The sequence below is a fragment of the Coturnix japonica genome, chromosome 1, assembly GCF_054131305.1.
Source record: "Coturnix japonica strain WE chromosome 1, WE-NBRP24, whole genome shotgun sequence".
NCBI classification, from domain to species: domain Eukaryota; kingdom Metazoa; phylum Chordata; class Aves; order Galliformes; family Phasianidae; genus Coturnix; species Coturnix japonica.
This window is the reverse complement of record NC_140663.1, coordinates 171201431-171224294: the sequence shown is the minus strand read 5'-3', so window position 1 is coordinate 171224294 and position 22864 is coordinate 171201431. Positions and strand designations below refer to the sequence as shown.

The 22864-nt window shown below is 38.1% G+C and overlaps 1 protein-coding gene across 4 annotated transcripts in view; it reads right to left on the bottom strand.

Moving 5' to 3' along the window:
* Nucleotides 1–859: 859 nt before the first annotated feature.
* GRM5 (glutamate metabotropic receptor 5) overlaps nucleotides 860–22864 on the bottom strand; it is a 228658-nt gene continuing 206653 nt past the window's right edge. For 2 of the 4 annotated variants that reach the window (XM_015852354.3, XM_015852353.3), the window contains 3 exons: nucleotides 11099–11194; nucleotides 9369–9530; nucleotides 860–2910 (listed from right to left, as the gene is read on the bottom strand). In XM_015852354.3, coding sequence (XP_015707840.2) covers nucleotides 2088–2910; nucleotides 9369–9530; nucleotides 11099–11194 — 1081 coding nt within the window. In that variant the 3' untranslated portion in view covers nucleotides 860–2087. The remainder of the gene's footprint in view (nucleotides 2911–9368; nucleotides 9531–11098; nucleotides 11195–22864) is intronic. The other 2 variants (XM_015852356.3, XM_015852357.3) reach the window with 2 other exon arrangements.

Sequence of the window (22864 nt, the reverse complement as noted above, 5' to 3'; positions counted from 1 at the left end):
AGGATGTACATGGTACTTAGGGCCTCTCTGTGAGGTGTGAGCCTGGATTTGCTCATCTATTACTCTTTTTTTAAAGAGTAAACCTATCTATATCTAAACAAACTGCAGTGCAGCACATAATGGTGAAATTAACCTCAAATTATTATATATAACCTCAAAAATAAAAAGTGCTCTTTGCTAAAGTATGCGAATCACGCAATGTGCTTTCTTTTTAAAATCAAACATTTGTTATTTGGGGCATGGAGGAGAGAAAGGGGGTATGGATTTTGATTACAAAATGTTAATTATTTTTGAAGAAATAAAATCAGAATGTTTTGAAAATTAAGCACAGAAGCTTGATTTCAAGACTCTTTTCCATGAAGCTGTCTTCTGTATAAGGCTGTATCAACTCAGCTTTGAACTGAAGTACATCAATCATCACTTCATACTATCCTCAAATAAAATAAAACTAACCCATAGAAGTTTGGCACCCAAGGACAGCTGTCATAAAGGAGAGAGCCAATATAGTGTGCGCTTAGGCCCTGAATTATGTGTTCTACATATCTCACCTATTAAACATTATTTAACTTCTATTCAAACTGTGAATCCCTTCCTTGCCTTTATTCAAAAGTGCCATGACAGTATGAAGTGCACTAAACTGCATTAACTTGATATTGGAAAAAATACCAGTAATCCCCTTGCCTCTTCTGTGAGTTGCTAAGAATCAAAGACTGTCCGCTCATATCTCATTAGGCCTTCTCTGCTTTAACCTTTACTCTGTATTGCTTTGAAAGTCTTTTTTTTTGTTTTTTGTTTTTTGTTTTTTTTCCTTTGTCACAGTTCATAGCTGCAAGGCATCAGCAGCTAAATAAAGTTGCTGTTTATTAAAGAGTAGCTAAACCAACTCTAAGCAGATTTTGACACAGTTTTTTTTTTTTCTCTACATATGAATTATGATTATGACAACCTTTTCATTGACAGTTAGCATTCGTCATAATACAGATTGATCTCTTAGAACACTGTCATTCAAAAACATGGAGAAAATCCTTAGAGTGTTTACCTGTTCCTTGCAAGCAAAGACTAAGGGAGCCCGGATAAGTGTTATAACTGGCAACGTTAGCATAAGAACATCCATAAAAATGTGTTAATTTCAGTAGGGAATGCAGCTATGATATAGCTTGGTAGTGCTGCTAGAAAGAGAATATTCACCTCAACAACTTGCCCTGATAAGGGAATTACAAAACAGTACTCCAGAAAATATTTTTTGCTACTTCGTTATTAGTTGGCATCACGGTGAAATAGTCAGGAAATCTTCCTTGGGTTTTGTTGCTGTGAAGGTGAATCCAATGTTAACAAATTGATTTTTTTTTTTTTTTTTTTTTTTTTGTATACTTGTAGAAGAGAATTTCATAAACAAATATGTACGTTGAGAAGTCACTTGTAAAGCTCTCCGTATTGCAGTCACTCACTGCAAAGCCTCAGCTTAGTGTTATCCATGTGTAACATATCACAGACACAATACGCTTCAGCAAAGAGTTTGATAGTTATTCAACATACATTACTGCTTTCTGAGATCTTCATAGAAAAAAAAAAAAAAAAAGGAAAACTTGATAGGTTGGTCCCAGATTTGAGTCTGTTAGAAAATGTACATTCAATGTTTGGTCTTCTATTCTTGATAAAAGATCAAGGTTCACTTCCGGGTAAGGAATCAGAGTAAACAAACAAACCATTGTACAGTTGTTTACAATCTTGTTTCCCCCCCTTCACATATTGTACACACGGTTCATTGTAATACTAAAGCAAAGCACTTGGTATGTAACTGATTTAACAGACTCCTTATAAGCCCTCAAAAATAGATTCAGCGTTTTTGAAAAGCCCATGTTTTTTTAAGGCCACGATAATCTGCCAAGAGTCATCATTCTGTCTTTAGAACAGCATCATTAATCTGATGTTTCCACTTATCAAACAGCTCCACTTCTTCCTGTTTCTCACAAGATGACCCAGCGCCTCTCACCCTATCTGCGTAAACACTGGAGATCTTGAAGGCTTGGCTGTCCCCTCACTACTTGCTTGTAGTTGTTGAGATCCAAAGTTGTCTTGAACTACATTCACAGCGAAGAAGAACTTTGAGTGTAATCTCTGATGAGCAGTGTGTCATACTTTGGGGAAGATGGGATACAGAGTGCTGATTCAGAAACTGGAGAGCTGGGAGATGCACTTCCAGAATCGATGGAGTCTCTAAAAGGAGAAGGAGGAGTTAAAGCTACCAGCTCCTCAAGGTCTTGCTTTGCCGATGGGGTCTCTGCAGTGCCTTCTTTGATGCTGCCATTTGATTGTTTCCTAGCTGACTGGGAAGCGCCATTGACTTCAATGGAAGGAAGTGGCTGGATCTCTGCAAACGTGGTCATTGTTGTGGGGAGCTGGATTTCTCGTGGGATCAGGTATGAAGAGCAGAGAGGAGTGGCCACCATTGTCCCTGGAGTGGCTGTTGAAAGCATCATATTGTTCAGCTCACTGATGTTGGCTGTAAAGCGAGTAACCACGCTACTGATCTGCTCCATGAGGGAGCCTTGCGAGGAGCTACTTCGCTGTGGAGGCTCAGACTGGAAGGTGGGGGCATCGTCTTCTGTTCGGCTAACAGAGGCAGTTCTGTGGCTCACGGTGCTGATAGGTGAGGGAGTCTGTGGTCGGTACTGAGCTGGGTATTGCTCTTCTGCTTCTGAAACGTCATAAAGCGTTTTGGCACTGGTCTCAGGAAATGTAGCGCTGCTACTATGTCGGCTACTATCTGTGCTTTTAGAAAAAGGCTTGATCACTGCAGTTTGGTTGGGGTTCTCTTTTTTGTTGATGTGGACTGACAACCGCTGCCAAAGGTGTGCTCCTCTGCTGCTTTTCTCATTCTGAGCCCAGGAAACTGATTTCCCATTAGAGCTGTAAACAAAAATGAGATAAGATGGTAACTTGCATCAAAGTTAAAAATATAATCACTGAACCTATACCATGGATATGTGTTATCTTAGATCTTATTTTCATTATATAGCTGAGTGTAATTTAATCATTGTATATTTATATCTAATCTATACCTATGTATGTTTAGCCATGCAGTGTATCTACATCTAAGATTTATACCTAGACATTATAGGAAAACAAGCAGAGTGGACGCGCTGATTGCACAGGCAATTTATGTATCAAATTGTGACTACTCTGTGATAGCTGAAGGCCACTGCTGCCCACTCTGTTGCTGCTCTTCGATGGTGTCTGTCCTGGGGGTGTGAGGCATAGGTGGTGTAGGGGAGCGAACAACTTGACGGTTTCCCTTCTGATGGGTTGGTGACATCAAGGGGACTGTGGGACTGAGGAATGAGTGGAAGAGTGAGAAAGAAGTAAGTGCTTGAAGAGACTAGGTGTGAGACCTGGACTTGGAGACAACAATAAGCATTTTGGCCCATGCTCCTCTAAATTAATCCTCTTAGGGTTATTTCTCTTCAGATCATTGTGCCTTGCTTTTTTATCAAAGTTGCTTATTTTTCCACTGTTACTGATTAAGGAAAGTTCTTATAGAACAATGCCAGCTGCAGCACTTATAAAAACACAGTATGTCATATCCCCTTTCTTTTTACATGTTCTTTAGGCTGATGAGCTGTTGATTGGGCACACATTAACCAGTTCTTGGGATTAAGAAACACCATTAACAATATTTCTTAGCTGAAATAGACAATGACTCTGACATGATGTCTACAAGAAAAACATAACCTCCACATACAGATAAACATGCTTTATATATAGAACACAACAGAACTTTTAACACTTCACTTTGATTTCTAAAATATTTGCAACCTCCATTTCAGATTTTTTTTGGAAATACGAACACATTGGAGATATTTGTGAGTGCCACAAATTGTTTGTCTGCTTTTTCAGCCTGAAAGAGATACACTCATACATGTTAGCCTGCAGTGAAACAGTTTGCAAGACACATAGATTACTCAACACACATGACTTTATATCAGCCTTCACATGGATGCTTGCCACATTCTATCAGTTTAATAGTTCTTCCAGGTATCTAAAAAAGGTGTGCACTGATAGTAAACAAAATCTTTTTGTATTACACTACATGAAATTACAGTGGGTCGTGTAACACAACACACTCTTTACCCTTCAAAAGCAGCATGACAAAGTCCAGCAGATGAAGACAATGTAAACCAGGGATATTTTAAGACAGGCTAGTCTGAAAGGTGAGCTACCCCCAAAATGTCAGACAGAGCAACTGATGGCTCATATGTTGTTGTTGAGACACCTCTCTTGCTGTACCTCAGTCAGAGTGAGGTGGAAAAGCAAAATCTTATTTGTAGCACTGAGCACTTCCACTCTTTGCATCTCTGTGGATGTGATTCTGAGCTGAATGGGAGCTGGGACATATGTCTTACAGAAGAGAGCTGATACCTCTGAGGACTGTGGGCTTCTCTTACTAGCAGGTACTCAGTAAGTGCCAAAAGCCATTTGAGAGCCTCAGCTCCTTGGCTATGTTGAGACCTGAGCTTCCTTTGGGAAATGAGATCTTGCCTCTATTTCTGTTATGACGATGATGGAACTTCCCCTCAGATCCTGCAGAGAGTAAGCTGGACCAGGAGACTGTGTCATCTGGCCCTCTTACCTTGACCTAGCAGAAGAAGAGAGCCTAGTTCCAGTCCTGGGTGATCTACTTGGTGGGGCCTCTTCTCCAGATGAGCTCAGAGCTCAGAGGGGTTTGTGACAGAGCTGACTGCCATAGGGACAGAGTAAATTCTATTAATATGGAGAAGGTGGTGATACAAACACTTGCTCAAAGAAAGCTGTGCTTGGCTGTGCACCACTTCTCACAAGCAGAATATTCTAGCACTCCAAAGTTCAGAGAGTGGCTCAGTAGGGAAGTTCAAACCTTGTAGCTCTAGGTGTGCTCACAAGCACTAAAGGCATATAAGCATATTCAGTTACCTGAAAGTCAGACTGTAAGAGGTTGTGAAAGGAACACATTCCTCCCTCCCTTATCTGGAGAAATGTGGAGGAAGTATGATATGAGTCTGAGGAGCCTGGGGAAGGCAAAAGTATGACACTTAGGGATGTTTGCAGATAACACTTACATATTCAATGGAAAAGTTGTTACCAATCCCCTTAATCCCAGTTTGATTTTGGGACAGTCTTGACTGATGTGCACATTTACTGGCTTTGTTCTGTGCCCAAATGTAATCAAGCTGTATATGTGTCTCTAAAAGAGAGTCTGGGACCCTAAAGGAGACCCAGAGGCTTTTTGATATAAATTTTGGACAAAAGCCTGAAAGATTTGACCATTACTCATTGCAAATTCCTTCATATTAAAATAATAATAATGATAATGACAACAAAAGAAGAAACCTGAACAGGAAGCAAGCAGCAATTTGTCGCTAAAATCTGAAAAACTGAACCAGTGGTTCAAACTCCATCACTTTGCCCAACAATAATTGGGATTATAAATGTATCATCCCATTCATCACGCTAAACTATTTATTACAAAATCAGCACCCAAATAAGGCATGTGATCATTTATCAGCTGTGTGAAAGGAGCATCATTTGTCTTCAATACTGGCTGGTTTAGAGGTAAATTTCAGGGGCAGTGCTTTAAGATCCTGCTCTAGCTGCGTGCTGTTACTCTGCCAACTGAAAAGCACTGCAACGCACGCAAGTTAAAAACAGAGACTTAAAGGTACATTAGGGACGTAGGCTATGATGCCTACTAATGGAATATCACAACCAATTGTTTACATTTATTATGACCAGCTGTTCCATGTCCCTTTGAGAGATGGGAAATTATGTATCAGTAAATATTTAGAGTTTTCTTGTAAATAGATTTTATCTCCCTCAGCTGAAAACAGCAGAATTACACTCTCCTGCTCACAAAAGAATTCCACTGCTAAGTCTGGCTGAATACAGGCTGTATTTCTCTGCTCTGTCCTTCCTTTTGGCACAGGTCTGGAGCAGAGCAGAGGACAAATCAAATCCAGGGATAAGCAAACTCCAACTGGTGATACAATTTCCAAACCAAAACATTGGCACTATATATATGTATTGTAATATCCTTTGTGTGGCATATTCTTTCATTGCCTTTATGATAGGTTAATTAGGCTGTTTTATGTAGAAGAGGGATTTCCTCATAACTAGACATAGTCATAATTTTTCCTGTCTCTTGACTAAAAGCTGCTTTGATTTTGGTAGCTAAGCTTTTTATCCAGCCTGCCAGACCTACCACAGTATAGCATAGTATAGAAGAAAGGAAAGTGGTATAAATGAGAGCTTTCAAATATTCCAGATATTTCCTCTGTAGTTGTACACTGCTGACAGAATAACAATTAGTACTCTTTCTCATTTCCTCCCTTCCTTTTATAGTCATTTAAGTTTTAGGGCTCTGTTCTGTATTCATAAGGGATATTAACAATTCTTATCCCCTGAGGTGGTAAGAAAATGTTCCTCTCTTATATTTGTTTATTTGTTTATTTTCTTCTTATTTTCCCATCCATCTGGATTAGATCGTTTTTTCCTTTGTTTTTAAATTTAGTTTCAGATTTATTGCCCTGTGATTTGATTGTTAGACTGAGCATAGTTCTGCCACCAGGGTTTCTAAGCCAGCTGCCATTACACCAACTGCATTTTTCAACCCCTTCAATATGCAGAAGGAAGGAATAATAGAATCACAGAGCCATAGAATGGCCTGGGTTGAAAGTGACCACAATGATCATCCAGTTTCAACCTTCCTGCTATGTGCAAGGTCGCCAGCCACCAGACCAGGCTGCCCAGAGCCACATCCAGCCTGGCCTTGAATGCCTTCAGGGGTGAGAATCAGAAAGAGGAACTGACAGTCACAGCAGCTGATAACCCTGATGTTCTAACAAGTGTGTCATTCTTATTTATTATCTTTAACTGCTAAGATAGATTCTGATGAAGAGTTTCTAGTGACTGGCATTTGGATAGCTCCTGAAATTGCTTGTAATTTGAAAATAAGTCACTTATTCTCTTGTAAGTTAGTTTAAATGAAATAACCAAATCAGTTATGGAATTTAGTATTGTCTGAGTGAGCTTAGAAAGCATATCTACATATTTTTCACTGGTGGAAACTGTAATGCAAAGGGGATCAACGGAGTTTAAAACACAAGTATAAGGGAAGTTTTATTTTCTGCTATATGAGAAATGTTAGTATCTGATTCCAGATTTGAATAGATACAGCTGGTCAAAAGACAGTGGTTAAAAACTTTGTGGAGACTTGTATGACCAGAATGGAACTTATGCTGGTATGAATATGATAAGTAATTAGTTAAAAATTGTTTACCTTATCAGTCCAAATGTTCATGTTTCAGAACATTAATTGGTCTAATTTTTTTGAGCTAGATTTGCTAGCAAAGTTATGCTTAGATATTTCAACACCTTAAGCAGGGTGTTGCACTCCAACATGAAGCAATGTCTTGTTTTTTTATGAAGGTGAGGTAGAAAAGGTGTAACTTCAATATGGTGCAGAGCAAGGGAACTTAAACCCAACCATTTCCAAACCCCTGCCATGGGCTGGTTGCTGCCCACCAGCTCAGGCTTCCCAGGGCCCATCTAACCTGGCCTTGAGCCAGAATGGTTTGAGTTGATCCTCCCAAAGAAAGGAGGATGAATGGCTGAAACTAAGTGTAGAAATGTAAGGTGGCTAAACTAGTTCTGTTCTAACACTGTAGCAATTTCTAGAGTTTCATTTCTTATTTTAAATAGCTTTAGAGGAAATCTCTACATGCCTATACAATTGTTTCCCTGGGTGTAAGCCAGTTCTGCCAGGCAGAAATATCACTCGGGTCATTTAGCTTAAGTTATTCCCATACTGTTTGTTCTCTGGAGATAAATAACAGTGAAACACAAAGGAGGAATGATTCAGGTAAAAAATCATTTTGTCTTGATCTGAGTTTCATAAGTAAACCTCTTCTGCAATTACATTGCATACAAAAGTAATTGCTTTTCTATTAACAACAGCAAAGTCATTTACTAATATTACTCTCTGGACTGTAATTAGTCATCACCTCCTTCCCCTATAGAAATCACAGCTGGCATTTGCAAGAATAACTTTAACCTATAAGGATGAGAGGGACTGCTGACATGTAGAAACTTTGCCAACAGCCTCCTAGAATGGCCACCAGTGACACAAACACTGGCAGCTTTCAGCAGTGCCTGGTTAGAGTGAGGGGAAATGAAGTATTGGTACCTTTAGGAAATACTTCTGGGATTCTGTGGCAGTTTCCTAAAGGTACAAAACTGAAATGGGGAAAAACAGGAAATGTCAGAGCTTACTACTAACCCCAAAACCAGAAGCAAAAGAGGTGCAAAAGAGAAGCAAATAAAAATAAAAGTTAAAAAGAGGAAAAAGGAAGAAAAGTAAAGAAAGATTTACTTTTCCCAGTTATATATCCAGGGACAAGGAGGCAAGGATGAATTTGAATTCTGTCTTCTGGAAAGCAGGTTAGAGAAACTTCAGGTGTTTGGCACACCCAATAAACAATTATAGATATATTTAAGCATGAGAGGCTTGTAAGCAGAAAACTTACTTGTGAATTAAGCTGTTTATTACTTGTTGAATTTAATTAAACAAAAAAAGAAGTTAACACAATAATGTGATGTCTGTTTTGAGAAAGCCTCATAAAACATCCCATTCCGTAATAGATCTTATATACCTGAACAATGCTCACCAGTGATGTAGGATTCAGTAACATCTTTTAATCAGAAACTGCCTTTCAGAGCATCACACTGTGTATCCATTTACTGTGTTCTGTCACTTTTTGTTTAGAAAAAATTCCAAGCTATTTGTAAGACATCTATATAAAGATAATTAGATTGCAGCATGAAAAATATCCACACTAACGTTGGAACACAAAAATAATATAACATTAGGGATTGAGCACATGAGCAGAAAAATCCTGTCCGGTTGAAGCTGTGCAGCCCTCTTTAGGCTAACAGGATATAATTGGGATTCTCTTAGTGTCATGGGACTTCTTTATTGGCTTTACCATACAAGTGAGAAAAGATGGCATGATCTTTTCATTATCCAAATCATGGAATGGGTTGGGTCGGAAGGGACTTAAAATATGTGGTCAGATGGGTACATCTGTCTTTTCCCATCTGCACTTCATCACAGTGATGCCCAGCACTGGCCTGGTACTTACAGACACAGACAGAAGAATGGCACCTACTTCCTGCAACATCTCTGCTCCCTGGGAGGTTCCCAGGCTATGCAGTGACAGTTTTGTTTAGCTCACAAAATAGGACAGGACCACTAGCCAGGACACTGTGGCTGGAGACAACAAAACACAGCCATCAAATGCAATTGCACTCCCTGTGAAGCAGCAGGTGTTCTTAACTGTTTGAGTAGGTCTTGCAGCTGACAGTCTTGCTGTGGCACTATTAGACTGACACAGTTTCCAGTCTTTTTGCCTGTTAGGGCATCCTCTTTAACGGGAACCTCTTTCTCATCTCTACTTGACTCAGATCGATTACATTCTGGAATGCAAACAGATTCTTCACTGTGAAGATACAAAATATAAAAAAAGAAGTTTTTCAAGTGTGTATATATGGCTGGGCAAAACAGAGCTGAATACTGAACAACGACATGCAGCTGTTTGACATTTACATGTACTTTTCTGCTCTTCAAAATTCTCTTACTTCACAACTCCAGATAGCTTGAAAAGGAAGAATAATTATCACCAAAGGCAATGGAAGGCAGGAAAAAGATAAAAATGTGGACATCACACAGACAAGAAACAAAATCCTGGCTGACAAAAAAGAAACAGGTGTGTATACATTTGGTGCACCACTTGGCAACAAGCATTCCTGATGTCTCCTATGTGGCAGAGTCCCCCAGGTCTGTGCTCAGCCGTGTAATAGCTGAGAGCCTCGTGTACATGAGTGGATTTCAGTACCCAAAGGGGACATAACACGGTGCCAATGTTTCACTGGATGCCCTCCTGCAGTGATAAAATCTGCCTGTGATGCAACACTCAGGGAAAGTAAAGGTGTGATTTGGTCGTGTTGTGCTCTACAGCTGCATTTACAAGATCCTTAAAGGCGATGATAAAGATCTTTTAATAAACAGTAAAGCAAATGTTCCTAACTTGCAGTAGAGTGCAACATGGTTGTAAAATGCTTATTGAAAGTAATTACACTCAGATTTTAAACCAACTGCGGTGAGTGTGGCTTATTCATGGATAAATGGATTTTCTGTCCTATGGGAGAATCCAGCATTTGGAAATATGATTGGGTTCAAAATGAGATGAACAATTGAAATATTCAAATATTTAACAGAATTAAAGTGAGTTGTTAGAAATATTTAATTCTGAAAACCTAAAAAAAAAATAAAAAAAAATAAAGTCCTTATTAAGACAGTTAATCCCAGGAACACTTAAAAATGTAGTACTATTACGTTAATTAAAACCATAACATTTATACACAATGTTATGCAATATATAATGTCTGAAACAAAAAGAAATATCTAAATTAGACACAATGGAGAGAGTTCCAAAAGGTGCTCTGAGCTCTATTTAAAGTGATTTTGAAACCTTTCCTTAAAGCTTCTGTGAAACTTAACACCTCCCCACAAGACATTTTGACTGAGAAGAACCAACTTTTTCATATTAGAATGTTTTCATTTCTGTTTTTTTCTCCTATTTTATACAGTCTTTTGATTAGATGCATAATGTAGCCTCCATTCCCAAGGAGCTGTGGAGCTGCTCACTCAGTGTCTTAGTGCTGTGCTGTCTCTGCTTCCCTGTCCTACTGGTTTAATGTCAGGTGTGAAGTTTCTCTTCCCCAAGGCACCACATTATGACAACATCACACAGGACATGTGGTTTCCATCACTCAAATGAACACAGTACAGGTTTTCTGTTTGTTTGTTTGTTTGTTTTTCAGTTAGATGAAACACAGAAATCAGCAGTGGCCACGTGCTTTATTTTAGAGATATATCTTTTTTCTAGACATACTATATGGGATGCACAGGAATTACAGAGAGGATCTGGGCTGCCATTGTCCCAGGGCTGCTCCTCTTGTTCACAGACATATCACACTGACCTAAGGCCACTTGCTGTTGGCTTACCTGGTCATTGTAGCTCTCCCACCATTCCCCATACTCCCTTTTGGGGTGAAACACTCTATTTCCGACTTGTGCGGGGCCAGTCTCCTGCCTTTGTACCTAATAAATCACGACAACAACAGGAGCAAACAGAAAGAAGTGATTGTGTGCTCAGCTTTCTCTGACAGCTGCTGTGCAAAGGGCCATGCACATGAAAGTTACTGTGGCAGCAGTGGGGTACAGTGCAAAGCAGCTGTGGGAGCAGTGGAATAGCGGCATAAAACCGCAGGACTATGCTTAAGCAAACAGCGCTATGCAGGAGAGGTGCTCACCATTTATTCATATATATACATGTAGGATGAGCTAAAAAAAAAAATCTACAGAATAAGTAACACAGTAACCTTTAATGATTTTGGGAGTAAGACCAAAATGTGAAGGCCAAACAGTTTAAGCCAAACAACACTATAATTAAGGAGCAGTGAGAAACCAGCTGGTGGCCATCTTCTCAATCCTTCATCTCTGATACTCTCTGATACTCCACATCTGTAACATTTAACTTGTTCCTCAGCTTGCCAAAGCAAGCACCAACATTGTTGGCCACTTGGGTAAAATTTGGTTGGGCTCACTGTTCACGTCTTGAAAGGGTCCTTTTCTTTCCATTCGCAATACAAATGACTTGCAGGGATGTAGACATGAAGTCAAGTGAAAGCAATTCCAATACTAGAGCCCAGTGCAGTACTGTGAATGTCTTAAATACCATACCTGGAACTTGGATCAAAAATTACTTGGATAAACAGTTTATTGCTTGAGGATTTAACTAATCCCCTGACAGGATACTAGGGTAAGACCCGGTCAGCTCTGAACACTTATATGGGATGTGAGCTTTGCAGAGATCTTATGCTGGCTCTCTTCCCAGTGATGACTTATGCCCTAATTGTACAAATTCCTGTGCTGTGTGTTGAAAATATCAATTCAAATGCCTGAATAAAATTCGCACAAACTGCAGCAGATCTCTTCTCAAATGCTTGCTTGTGATATTTCATTCCTATGTACTCTAAGCTGCATCACGGGTATTTAACAAAATTCTGTAGGAGAAATATGTTTATTTTAATGCTGCATGACAGACTATTTTGGATTGTTTATTGCTTGTCCTTTAACTTGAACTAGATAGAAAAATATACCTTGAAGACAACAACCCTGTAAAAGAGAAATAACATGAGTGAACACAAAGTGAGTGAGGTCTAACTTTGGATGCAGTTATAGTAGATCCTCAGAGGTAGTGCAGATTGCATGAATAACTGAGGAGGAAGCTTAGTGAACCTGAGAGTGAACCGGAGACAGTAAAATGAGATGTGCTCAGTGCAAAGGAGTCTTTTCATTTACAAATTATAGTCTTACTGAAAGAAGGAACAACTGGAGCTTTGCAGACTGGCTACCAAAGGTTTTAAGTCAGTCCACAGGGCGTTATGTGCCGTGTTCCCAAGCATGAATCTCACACAGGACAAATATGTATTGAATAGAAGTCGATTCCTAGGGCAGAGGAAAAAGCAGAGGGACTTACAGAGTAGACAAATTCTCTGAAAACTACAAAGTAAATCAATCTGGATCATACAAATTTAATTGGGGTAGCAAGAGAGAAGAAGAAAGAATGAGTGGAATTTTCGAAAGAAAGAAAATGAGATAAAGTTGGTATGGAGGTGTTAGATGTCAAAGAAGGTAGAGTTTAGAGAGAAAGCAGTTACTTTTAGACCTGATAACCAGAAGATAAACTTTTTACCCGTGAAGACAGAAGGAGAAAAAGACTAAGAGAAGGAATTTGGCCATTCTAAATGCTCACAGTAAGTTGAAATCCAAAAAGCAGCCATCAGAAGAAAAGAAAGAGGTAAAGTTGCCCTGGAAACTTTGTTCTGAAGAACTCTTGGTTGGGATGCATGTGACACAGATAAAGAAAATGACCCACTCCCTAGCCATTACTATACATTTCACTACCATGCAAGTAGAATGGATCTCATATAGATTGCTATGAGCCTTCCAAATTTGCCATGAGAGAAAGCATGTTGCTCCTAGATTGCCCTCGTAGTAACTACTCCATGTAACTACTCCATGGCCATTCATTCAGTGCTAAAAATCCCTGTAATTATGACAATAGAGACCAAGCTTTAATAAACCCTCCTACTGTGGAACATAGATCTAACCTGTGCAGGGTTCTTAGTGTAACTAGACTGGAAAGGCAAAGGGTTCAGCATAAAAAAGAATGTCTTGTATTTCAAAACAGTCAAGGTACATTTACCTCTCTTTGCTCTTAAGATGATAGGTATAAATTATTTGAGAAGAAAATATTAAAAACAAGCTAACAACAACAACAACAAAACCCAACCAACCCTTAAACTTTTATTTTCAGTTATCATTAAAAAATGTTAAGATAAAAATAAGTTTGCATTTCACCTAACAAATGGAGGAGACATAAAACAAACAGATTTCTTTCCTTAGAATCAGGTCCGTGACTGTGTATTGTTTGGAAAACAGAGAAAACTATGCATCGGGCCACAGTGCGACTAAAGAGCATATGTAACATAAGAGTCAGTGTAACTAAATTCTGTTGAAAGCTTTGAAAAGTTCTGAGTTTATTTTTCAGGATTTGTTTTGTATTCATTTACTATTTTAGCATCTGTGGGTAAGGAGTTGTAGGCTGATTCATTCCTGGGCTGGGAAAAGCCGTGTCTGTACTGGGCTCTCCCTGTACTAACAGAAAACACCAACTGAAAGCTTAGCTTTCAGGGATTATTACATCTTTTTCTTCCTGCCTTCAGCTTCTATGAAGGCACTTTTTATAGAACAAAATTAACATATTCTATCAAGGAATAAGGACAGAATAACTCTTAATGACACCAATAACAATCTATTACAATGCTTTAGGCATCAGTTTTAGATCTCTTCATTTGTAAATCCCTGATTTTCATTTCTCTTCCGCTGAAGGCTCCTCTACAAACACGGGCTGATATTCTTCAGATCTGGAACTTTTTGGACTATGTCTTTACTGTAGAGCATGGTGCTGGTATCCTGGTGGCTCTGAAGTGGCATTAGACTCAAACCCTAATGTGATCATGTGGCATCCACACCTGATCTCCTCTCATACCTCTGAAAGGGTCTTGGAAAGGACCCATTTCATAAAGTGGTACATAACCTATCTAGAGGGTGTTGGTGACCAGATCTGAAAGAAATTCCACATCTTAAATTTCGGTATAGTTTGGACAAAGACTTAACCAAATCATAGAAAAAGTAGTTTAGTCTATGTAGAATGTGAGTGGTAGTAAAATACCCACACTACCCTAATTGAGAAAGATTTTTTATCTCCCCCTCTCTCTCTTTGTTTTTTTGGTTTGTTTTCCAGTAAAAACTAAGATGTTAAACTAAATAAAACATATCTTTGGATATCTTTTATTTTTGAATGCAAAGTCAAGGAAATTGTAGTTTGTTGTGTAAGAGGTGGAGATTTGTCATCAGTTCAGTACTTGGTATTTCAAATGCAACCTCACACTGATATGCAGAAATTTAATTATTTATCAAGTACCAGATGTTACTTGGTACTGGTCAGATCTGAAAGAAGTAGCTTTGATGAACAGACTTTCTACTTCAAGGCAGGAGTAGTATTTTCACAAAACTGTACCTTGGTACCTTGCATGATCAGTGAAAAATACATTTCCATGACAACACTTAACAGGACAGAGAATATTGAGAAAAATCTGCCTGTAGGACAAGAGCTAATACTGGGGATGTAAATTCAGCATTGTACTGGCTAATTCCTAAGAGCCTTTTGAGATAATGAGATTCCAGATTTTGATTTGAGATAGTGAATGCAGAATTAAATATCTGAGATTATTTCTGAATCATATATTTCCCTGTGAGTTAACAATAATGAAAGCAGGAAACATCTATTAATTCAGTCTCAAAGTTCTAATTTTCCTCATTTTGAAATGAAAATAAATAAATCTCTGAAAAGTGAATTTAATGGAGGAGAGGAGAGGAAGGAAGAGGAAAGGAGAGGAGGGGGGATTCAGAAAGCTTTATAGTACATTGATGAAATATCAACTCTGCTCTCCATTGCTTTTACTCAGTGTGCTTGACTTGGAACTTGTGTTTTCAATGTGCTTATGTTTGGAACTTGTACACTTGTAACACTCAGACTGCTGTGTGTTTCAAAGCTGACTACTTTTCCAGACCCAGTTCTGTCAGATTTTATGTGCAAGTAGAATTTTTCACCTGCACAATTACTTGGTCTTGATATTAAGAAATGATGAATATCTTGCATTTCATAGTAGGAGAGTTGGGCTGACCTTTAGACTAAATTAGGCAGTATGTGTATTAAGATTTCTGCGTAAATGGATAAAGAATGAGCTATGTGGAATATTTAGCATTCTTACTGCAGAGATGGTTTTTCAACTGCAAATACATTGTGTTTTGAAAATCAGTAAGTTATACAAGGGTGCTCATTCTATTTTGATTTAGCATTCCATTGCCCTGAATACTTTTAAAGAGGTCTTAGCTAGTTATGGATATTTTTCGAAATATATAATCGTTAAATTATATATCATTATGTACAGAAATTTTAAATTGTTTCTTTTTTTAAAAAATCAGCATGTAAACCTTGTTTGCTTTTAGCAAAATTCCATCAAACAAATCCTGTTAAAGACAAATGCATAATTAATTTATGCAGTCTATTTTTTTTTTATTTTTCTTCTCTTTGAGATTTTATTAAATGACTCATTCTAATTAAACAATCACATGTAACTGCAACTGGTGGGTTTAAACTACAATTTTCATGGCATAATATACAAAGCATTATATTGTATGAAAGGAAGAAGAATTAGACCCATAGCACAATACTGCCAGCATGTTTATCTACCTTCTTACAAAAAGGGACATAATGTTGGGCAAAGACTGCAGTAAGATTTTAGTACATTAGCATCTTATTTACACAAAATGTGGTTCTCCACAGCTTATTCGCTATTTTGAATTTCTGTTCTCTCTTCTGCAGGTTTATGTAACTACAGATGCCATGGGGAGGTCTCACTATTTTATTCATTACTTCATTCATTATGTTTGAAAGGGAAGTTACAGTTCATTTGTTCTGAAGCATTATTAATGTTAGAAACTTCTTTAGGTTTGTTTTGACTTGGCTTTGATTTCCACATGTCATTTTTCCATTTTGTTGACTTATAATAAAGAGGTTTCTCTTTTCTGATGCTATCCTGTGTATTTCATATGTCATCTGTAGTGATTTGCCTAATACTTTGCATCTTTACTGGATATTAATTAGGATTTGAGCTGATCCTTCTCTGATACCTCATTATTGAATTGAGGACTCTAAAATGTTTTAATTTTTTGGCAATGTATATTTGTGTTCTAAGTTCTGCACTGCCAGCATTTTGGATAATTACTGCATCATATAATGCTATGACCAAAACTACAGCAAAGTAAAAGCATCGTTGGTTTTATATGTTTTAGCAGACCCCAGCTACAATTCATACAGGTATTTACATACAAGTAGACCATCTCACATCTTGCCTAAACCTTGGAAGGAGACTAGATATCCTAGTCGTCTTGTCATAGAATAGTTTGGGTTGGAATTGACCTCAAGGATCATCAAACTCCAAATCCCTCCCTCCCCCGCCGCAGGCAGGGCTGCCAACCCCCACATTTAATACTAGACTTGTCATATTAAATATAATGCCAGTTCATATCAAAGTATGCTTTGGAAAGAAGCAGAAGTTGATTTGGTAGAAAAAACTCAGCTCTGACCAGATTGTAGTCTTCAACAGGATTTACATCCTGTTGTGTATAGACAGCAGAACACACGTGTATAAGCATACAAAATGGACATAAGAACATTTGAATGTCTTGTCTGGACACAATGATGGTCAAAAGAAATACTGATTCAGTATGTGGTGTCATTTATTTCTCACAAGAATTTCAGGAGACAGCTTGGAAGATGAAAGGGTAAAAAAGAATAGACACTACTGTTAAAAAATAAGTAAAATCTAACACCAAACTGCTTAGCCCATCATTATTGTTCCTTCCTTCACTTTTTTCTTCTTTTTCTTTTTTTGTATTACACTAACAAGGTTGCATTTTTCCATCTAAAGTATATTTGGGCGAGACTATTCAGGGAACTGTTTACAGTGTAGATTTGTTTGAACAGTTCAGCTATAGGATTTGATTCAAAATGATGGAGATGCTGTCTTACTTATATAAATAAATAAAAAAATTAAGCTTGAATACAGGAGCTCAGTCAATGCAGCCAAACAATTTATATCAATCAATCAGTATTTTAATTAAATTTGAGGGGAAAAATTCAGAACAACAACACTAACACTACACACATTAAAATTCATTATGATCAGGGCAGTCAAGAATATAAATTCATTGTACAGAGGGAATGTTTTAGCAACAATTCATCAAAATCTTTCGTACCTAATAACTTTCACTGAGTTACATTGAATATTCTTCATTTCACAATATTTGAAGTTTAATTAATCACAGCATCAAGCTTGTCTGAAAAAACACCAGGAGCAGATTATGTAGTGAAAAATGAAGGGCTTTAACAATTCAGCAATCTCACAATCTACATTTTGTACCATATTAGGTTAAAATAGCTCAGAATGTTTCTCTTGGGAACTGGTTAGTTACTAAATGCAAACTAATCAGTCAAAAGGATAATGACTTCCTCTGAAGAATCAAAGACCTTTTCCTGCATGCATCATAATTCTTTCTTAGCAAGGCCATGAAGCAAATAACTTATATCTTGCATCACTTTGGTTATCTTTCTGAATGAGAAAAATTCTCTTTAAGCCAGACATTCAGCTTATCTCAGTTGTTACCTTCTCTAATGGCATTACAGCATGTAAGAGATTTATCCCTTCGCTTTTTTTTCCCCCAACATTTTATAGTACAGTCATCCAAACATTTCTGTGCAATTTGTATTTCACAGTCCCTTTGAAACAACATCTGTAGAAGTTAATTGTTAACAATGGGGGGATTTTTTTTGGTACATGATAATCTTTCAGTGACTTATTTTGCCTTATGGTAATCTTTGCTTCCCTCTTTGTGTAGGACTTTTACTTTCCACTTTATACTGGGATTTATGGTGTTGAAATGAGCAATGGCTAAATGATGGTCACTGTTAAAGTTCAGAGATGGTTCACACCATATCTATAATGCAACTTCTTAAGCATGAGCTCTCCTAAATCACACAGTTTAACAATTTCCTATTTAGATGCACCCCCTCCTCCCCCCAAAGAACTAATGTTAAGTATTCAAGAGATGATTTGTCTGTTCTATAAACTTCAAGGTTTTAAATACCATTCTCTCTCTCCACTTTAAATATATATATATATATAATTTGTTTGTTTGTTTGTTTCAGTGAGATAAAACTGCAAAAATCTTTTACTGTAAACTTAGTATAAAAATTTGATGGTTGTTACACTTATAAGATAAAAGAGACCCGGGCTGGTCATTTTCTGACACAGATAATCATTGTTCTTTCCACTGGGCTAGAAAATAAACTTTATGCCCTTTCTGATCAGTTGTTTTATACAAGCCAGAATTGGCTCCACTGGGCTTCAAGAGGAAAGCAATCCATTCTGTCCTAACTGACAGACTGCTAATACAGCTTGTTATTAGCAGTGGTATATCTGTCATGAATTTAACATCATGAGATTATCACTTCTGCTGCACTCTAAAGTTACAGAGTTAACCAGTGCAACCACTGGCACTGCTTGCATCAAGAACTATCCAGCAATTTGGCTGTGAATATTGTTGAGCATGAGCCCACAAACCCAGCCCTGCTGAAGGACGGTAAGTAAAAAGTTTCTCATATGAGTTTGGGGGAAAACTATGGCATTCTTTCTATCATTATTCAAAATGTGTGAAAGAAATGGCTCATGCTGAATATAAATGAAGTAAAATTGGGGCTTGCACTGTAAGAAATGTGTCTGCGTAGAATATGCAGGAACTCACAATCAGTATCTTTCTCAGTGAAAGAATATTTAAATGCCAGCTAGCTCCAGCTTTCAGCAAACTCCCAGCATCTTTCTTCTACACCAGTGCCTCAGGCTGGTAGGCCTCCTGGTACAACCCTGCCTTCCTTACAGCACTATTTGCTCCCTGTCAAATAACCACTTTGTTTCATTTCTCAGAATGCTTATCTTCTTAAGGATGATCTTTAATATTTATGCTGGAATTCCTCATTCTGTTACACATACACATACTATGAAAGCATTTGATAACAACTTTATGTCCATGACTTCAGGCTGTCCATTTATGGTTGGACCATGTGATCTTAGTGGTCTTTTCCAACCTTGGCAGCAGCCATAGGAGGTGAAAAAAAATAGAGAAGAGATAAGGAGGAAAAAGACAGTCACTCCTTGCAGAAAAGAAAGTGGACAGCATGATGGCAAACACTTGTTACCAGAATTCTTCATTATGGCACAGTTTGGGACATTCTGATGTAAACACCAATTATAACAACTGGTGGTCTGAGGCTGAACCCAGTCCAGTGGAAAAGTCTGCCTTGTTCATGGCTTTTTCCCCATGGGAGACAGGAATCTCATAGGTACAACTGGCAACTGGCAATTAAAAAAATCCAGCAGCTCCTTAATTTCTTTCATTGGCCTCTCAATCTCACTGCAAACGAATGAATGGGGGTGCACACAAATTACAGCTCTAATTCAGGCTGTATATCGGCAAAAGGTTCTGTATCAGAGGGTGGTGGGCATGAAACAGACTTGCCAGGGCAATGGGCACAGCCCCAAGCCACTGGAGTTCAGTGATCATCTGGACAGTGCTCCCAGACATATGGTCTAATTTTGAGTGGTCCTGTGTGGAGCCAGGAGTTGGACTTGATGATCTTTATGGGTCCCTTCTAATTTGGAATATTTTATGATTCTATGATAAACTGCAAGCAGAGAGCCGTACCTCAGGTGGTGTTTTCTCTTATTTCTTCTTCTTACTTCACTGTTTGAACAGCTCTGCTCCCTGCATTCAGGCCATGGCTTGATCTACTGAAGAACATCAGGTTTCTATTAGCTTTCACTTGTATTGCAGGAGAGAACAGTTCAGATTTTGATACTCAAGTGACAGAGAAGCCCGTTAAGGTGGGTTGGAAACCCATAAGAAGCAGCAGCCAAGGGCAGGAAACCATTCGTAACCGGCAGAGGGAGAACTGGAGACCAGGAGCATGGGTTGCCTGCACTATGAGGACTTTGGAGCAAGCTGAAGAATAGGGTAAAGAACACTGGTAAGATTTGAAAGACTGCCATGTAGGCATGTGAGAGACAGAGTGTTTGGGAGTTTTAATTAATAATAATAGGCAAACTTGCCAGTTTGCAGGTTGAGATGTATTTGTTTAAAGGGACATTATAAGCTTGGAAAATGAAGAGTCCCTGTCTTGAACCATTTAGAGGCTTTTTCCAAAAGAGATAAACACCTACAATGGTTGAATTATTGTGTGTCATTTAGGAGTAAGGTGTTGGAAATGTAAAAGAAGTGCTGGATTATCTTTTCTCTACCATGCCAAATTAGTAAAATTGAGACCTTTTAGTGGGCAGCCCTGGCTAGAAATAGCACAGTAGCTACTCTTATAGCAGAAATGTACCATCTTTATCTTACAGAGGAGGATAAACAAAGTCTGTATTTCAGACTTTTCCAAAAGACTTCTGCTTCATATGTGATAACAGCCGCTGTGACCTTAAGGTAAAACAGAGTTTTGCTCAAATTATTTATGGCCTTCCTAGTCCCTGTGAAATTACCAGGTAAAATAGCTAGAAGGAGAATGTCCAGATGCCTCTCTACAGAGGTCACATGTCTTTCATAGAATTAGACAATCATCGAATGTCTTTTGCTGGAAGGGAACTCAAAGGTCACCCAGTTCCAATGCCATGTCATGGGCTAATTGCCGTCCACCAGCTCTGGCGGCCCAGGGCCCCATCCAACCTGGCCCTGAGCACTTCCAGGGATGGGGCATTCAAAATCTGAATTGTTACAGTACCTTCCCACCCTCTCAGTGAAAATCTTTCCCCTGCCAATGAATTTAAATCTTATCTCTAAATTTTAAAACTCTAACCCTTGCCCAATCATTACCTACCCTTTCACTACAGCTATGTGGTTTTCAGTGTGCTTCTTTGTGGTGCCACTTCTACTGATGTCCAATTTGAAAAAAATGCCTTACTTTGAAACAGTGGTAGGATATATTTTATAGTCTAGGGCTGATTCACAATAGCCTACATGAAATGTTGGTTTTTTTTTATTTCACTGGGTAATTAATAGCTTTACTCTGCCCCTTAATATATTTTGGTGAAGATACATTCCAACTCTGAGCCACAGCTTGTCTGAGCTTTTTATTTTATTTTATTTTATTTGTAATTGAAGGGCACCCCATGCAAAAAGTCATTTAGGACTATAACAGATGTATTGCTTTATTTAGGCAAAAACAGTGTTGTTATCTGTCAACTTGCAGCTGATGTGAAAGCTCTGAATGGAGCCTTGGCATTATCTGTCTGACAATGATTTGATGCAATGCTACACTGTTATAAATTAGTGTCAAGAAGCAAAATGCTAATGATAGGGGCTCCTCTCTGCACTGTTGATTTAAATAGCATGTTCCTTTAAAACTCAACAGTGACTCACTCTCTCTTAAATAAAACCCCACTGTGCTATTTAAATAATAACATGTAGCTCTACTGCATATTTCCTTTGATTCTGAGTACTTCAGTGTTTACTTGAAAAAGCTATCCAAACAAGATTATGAACAGTGTACTGAATAATACCATGAAACATATTACTATGTGCCAATATTATTTTTTAATATTCTGTTCTTCAATATTCTGTTTTCTCATGCTCTAAGGTAAGCAGCAATGAGGCTTAAGATGATTTTCTGTTGTTTTTTCCCTTGGAGATGGCATCAGATACAGGTAAAGTCCTGCACAGCATTTTAAATTCATTCAGAACATTCCAGGACTCTGTTTCATTTATTTCATGTAACTAAAGAGACATTGATTAGAGAATTTCTCATAATTTATGGAAACAATTTGATGTTGGATTCCCAGATCCTCCAGGCACATACTGGCTAAGTGCTATTAAGTTCATTGGCACCATCACAGTTTAACTAGCTTAGGCATTTTGTTGCAGTTTTAAATGTTGATGAGTAATGCTGGTGGCATGAAAGCTTTTCTCCAAGTGTCAGATAAAATGCTCTACTTTTTTACATCTAGGTAAATATGCCAATATATCAGCTCTGTGCTGCTTTCTCCATTCTTACACAAATGCATCTTATGCTCTCAATGCTATTTTCAATGCTACTGTTACTATCAACAACCTATTGTGTTTAACTAATAAATCTATACTTCAGGCGTATTCTACGCATTGAGGCATAAAGAAATGGAAACTAAGTCCTCAAAAAGAAGAAAATATATTTTGTCTTTAAGACACTCTGTACTCTTTTTTAAAACTGAGCCTTAACACATGACAAACAAACCCTTTCCAAGCCCAAGATCTTTCTGTTATCTGTAATTTTTTCTTGCCAGGAAAAAAGTTGTGAGATGGCACATGAGTACTGAAATGAAAATGAGGATAGATAAGAATGATCTCAAAGAGGAAGAATATCATCCTGTTGAGGACACTATCAAGAATACCTCTTTTACCAGCCCAGAAGTGGTTTCAGGGCTCCTAGCTTCAACATCTCATGTCACACAAGCTTACAGAGTCTGTACAGAGGTACATTTCAGGTAACCATCA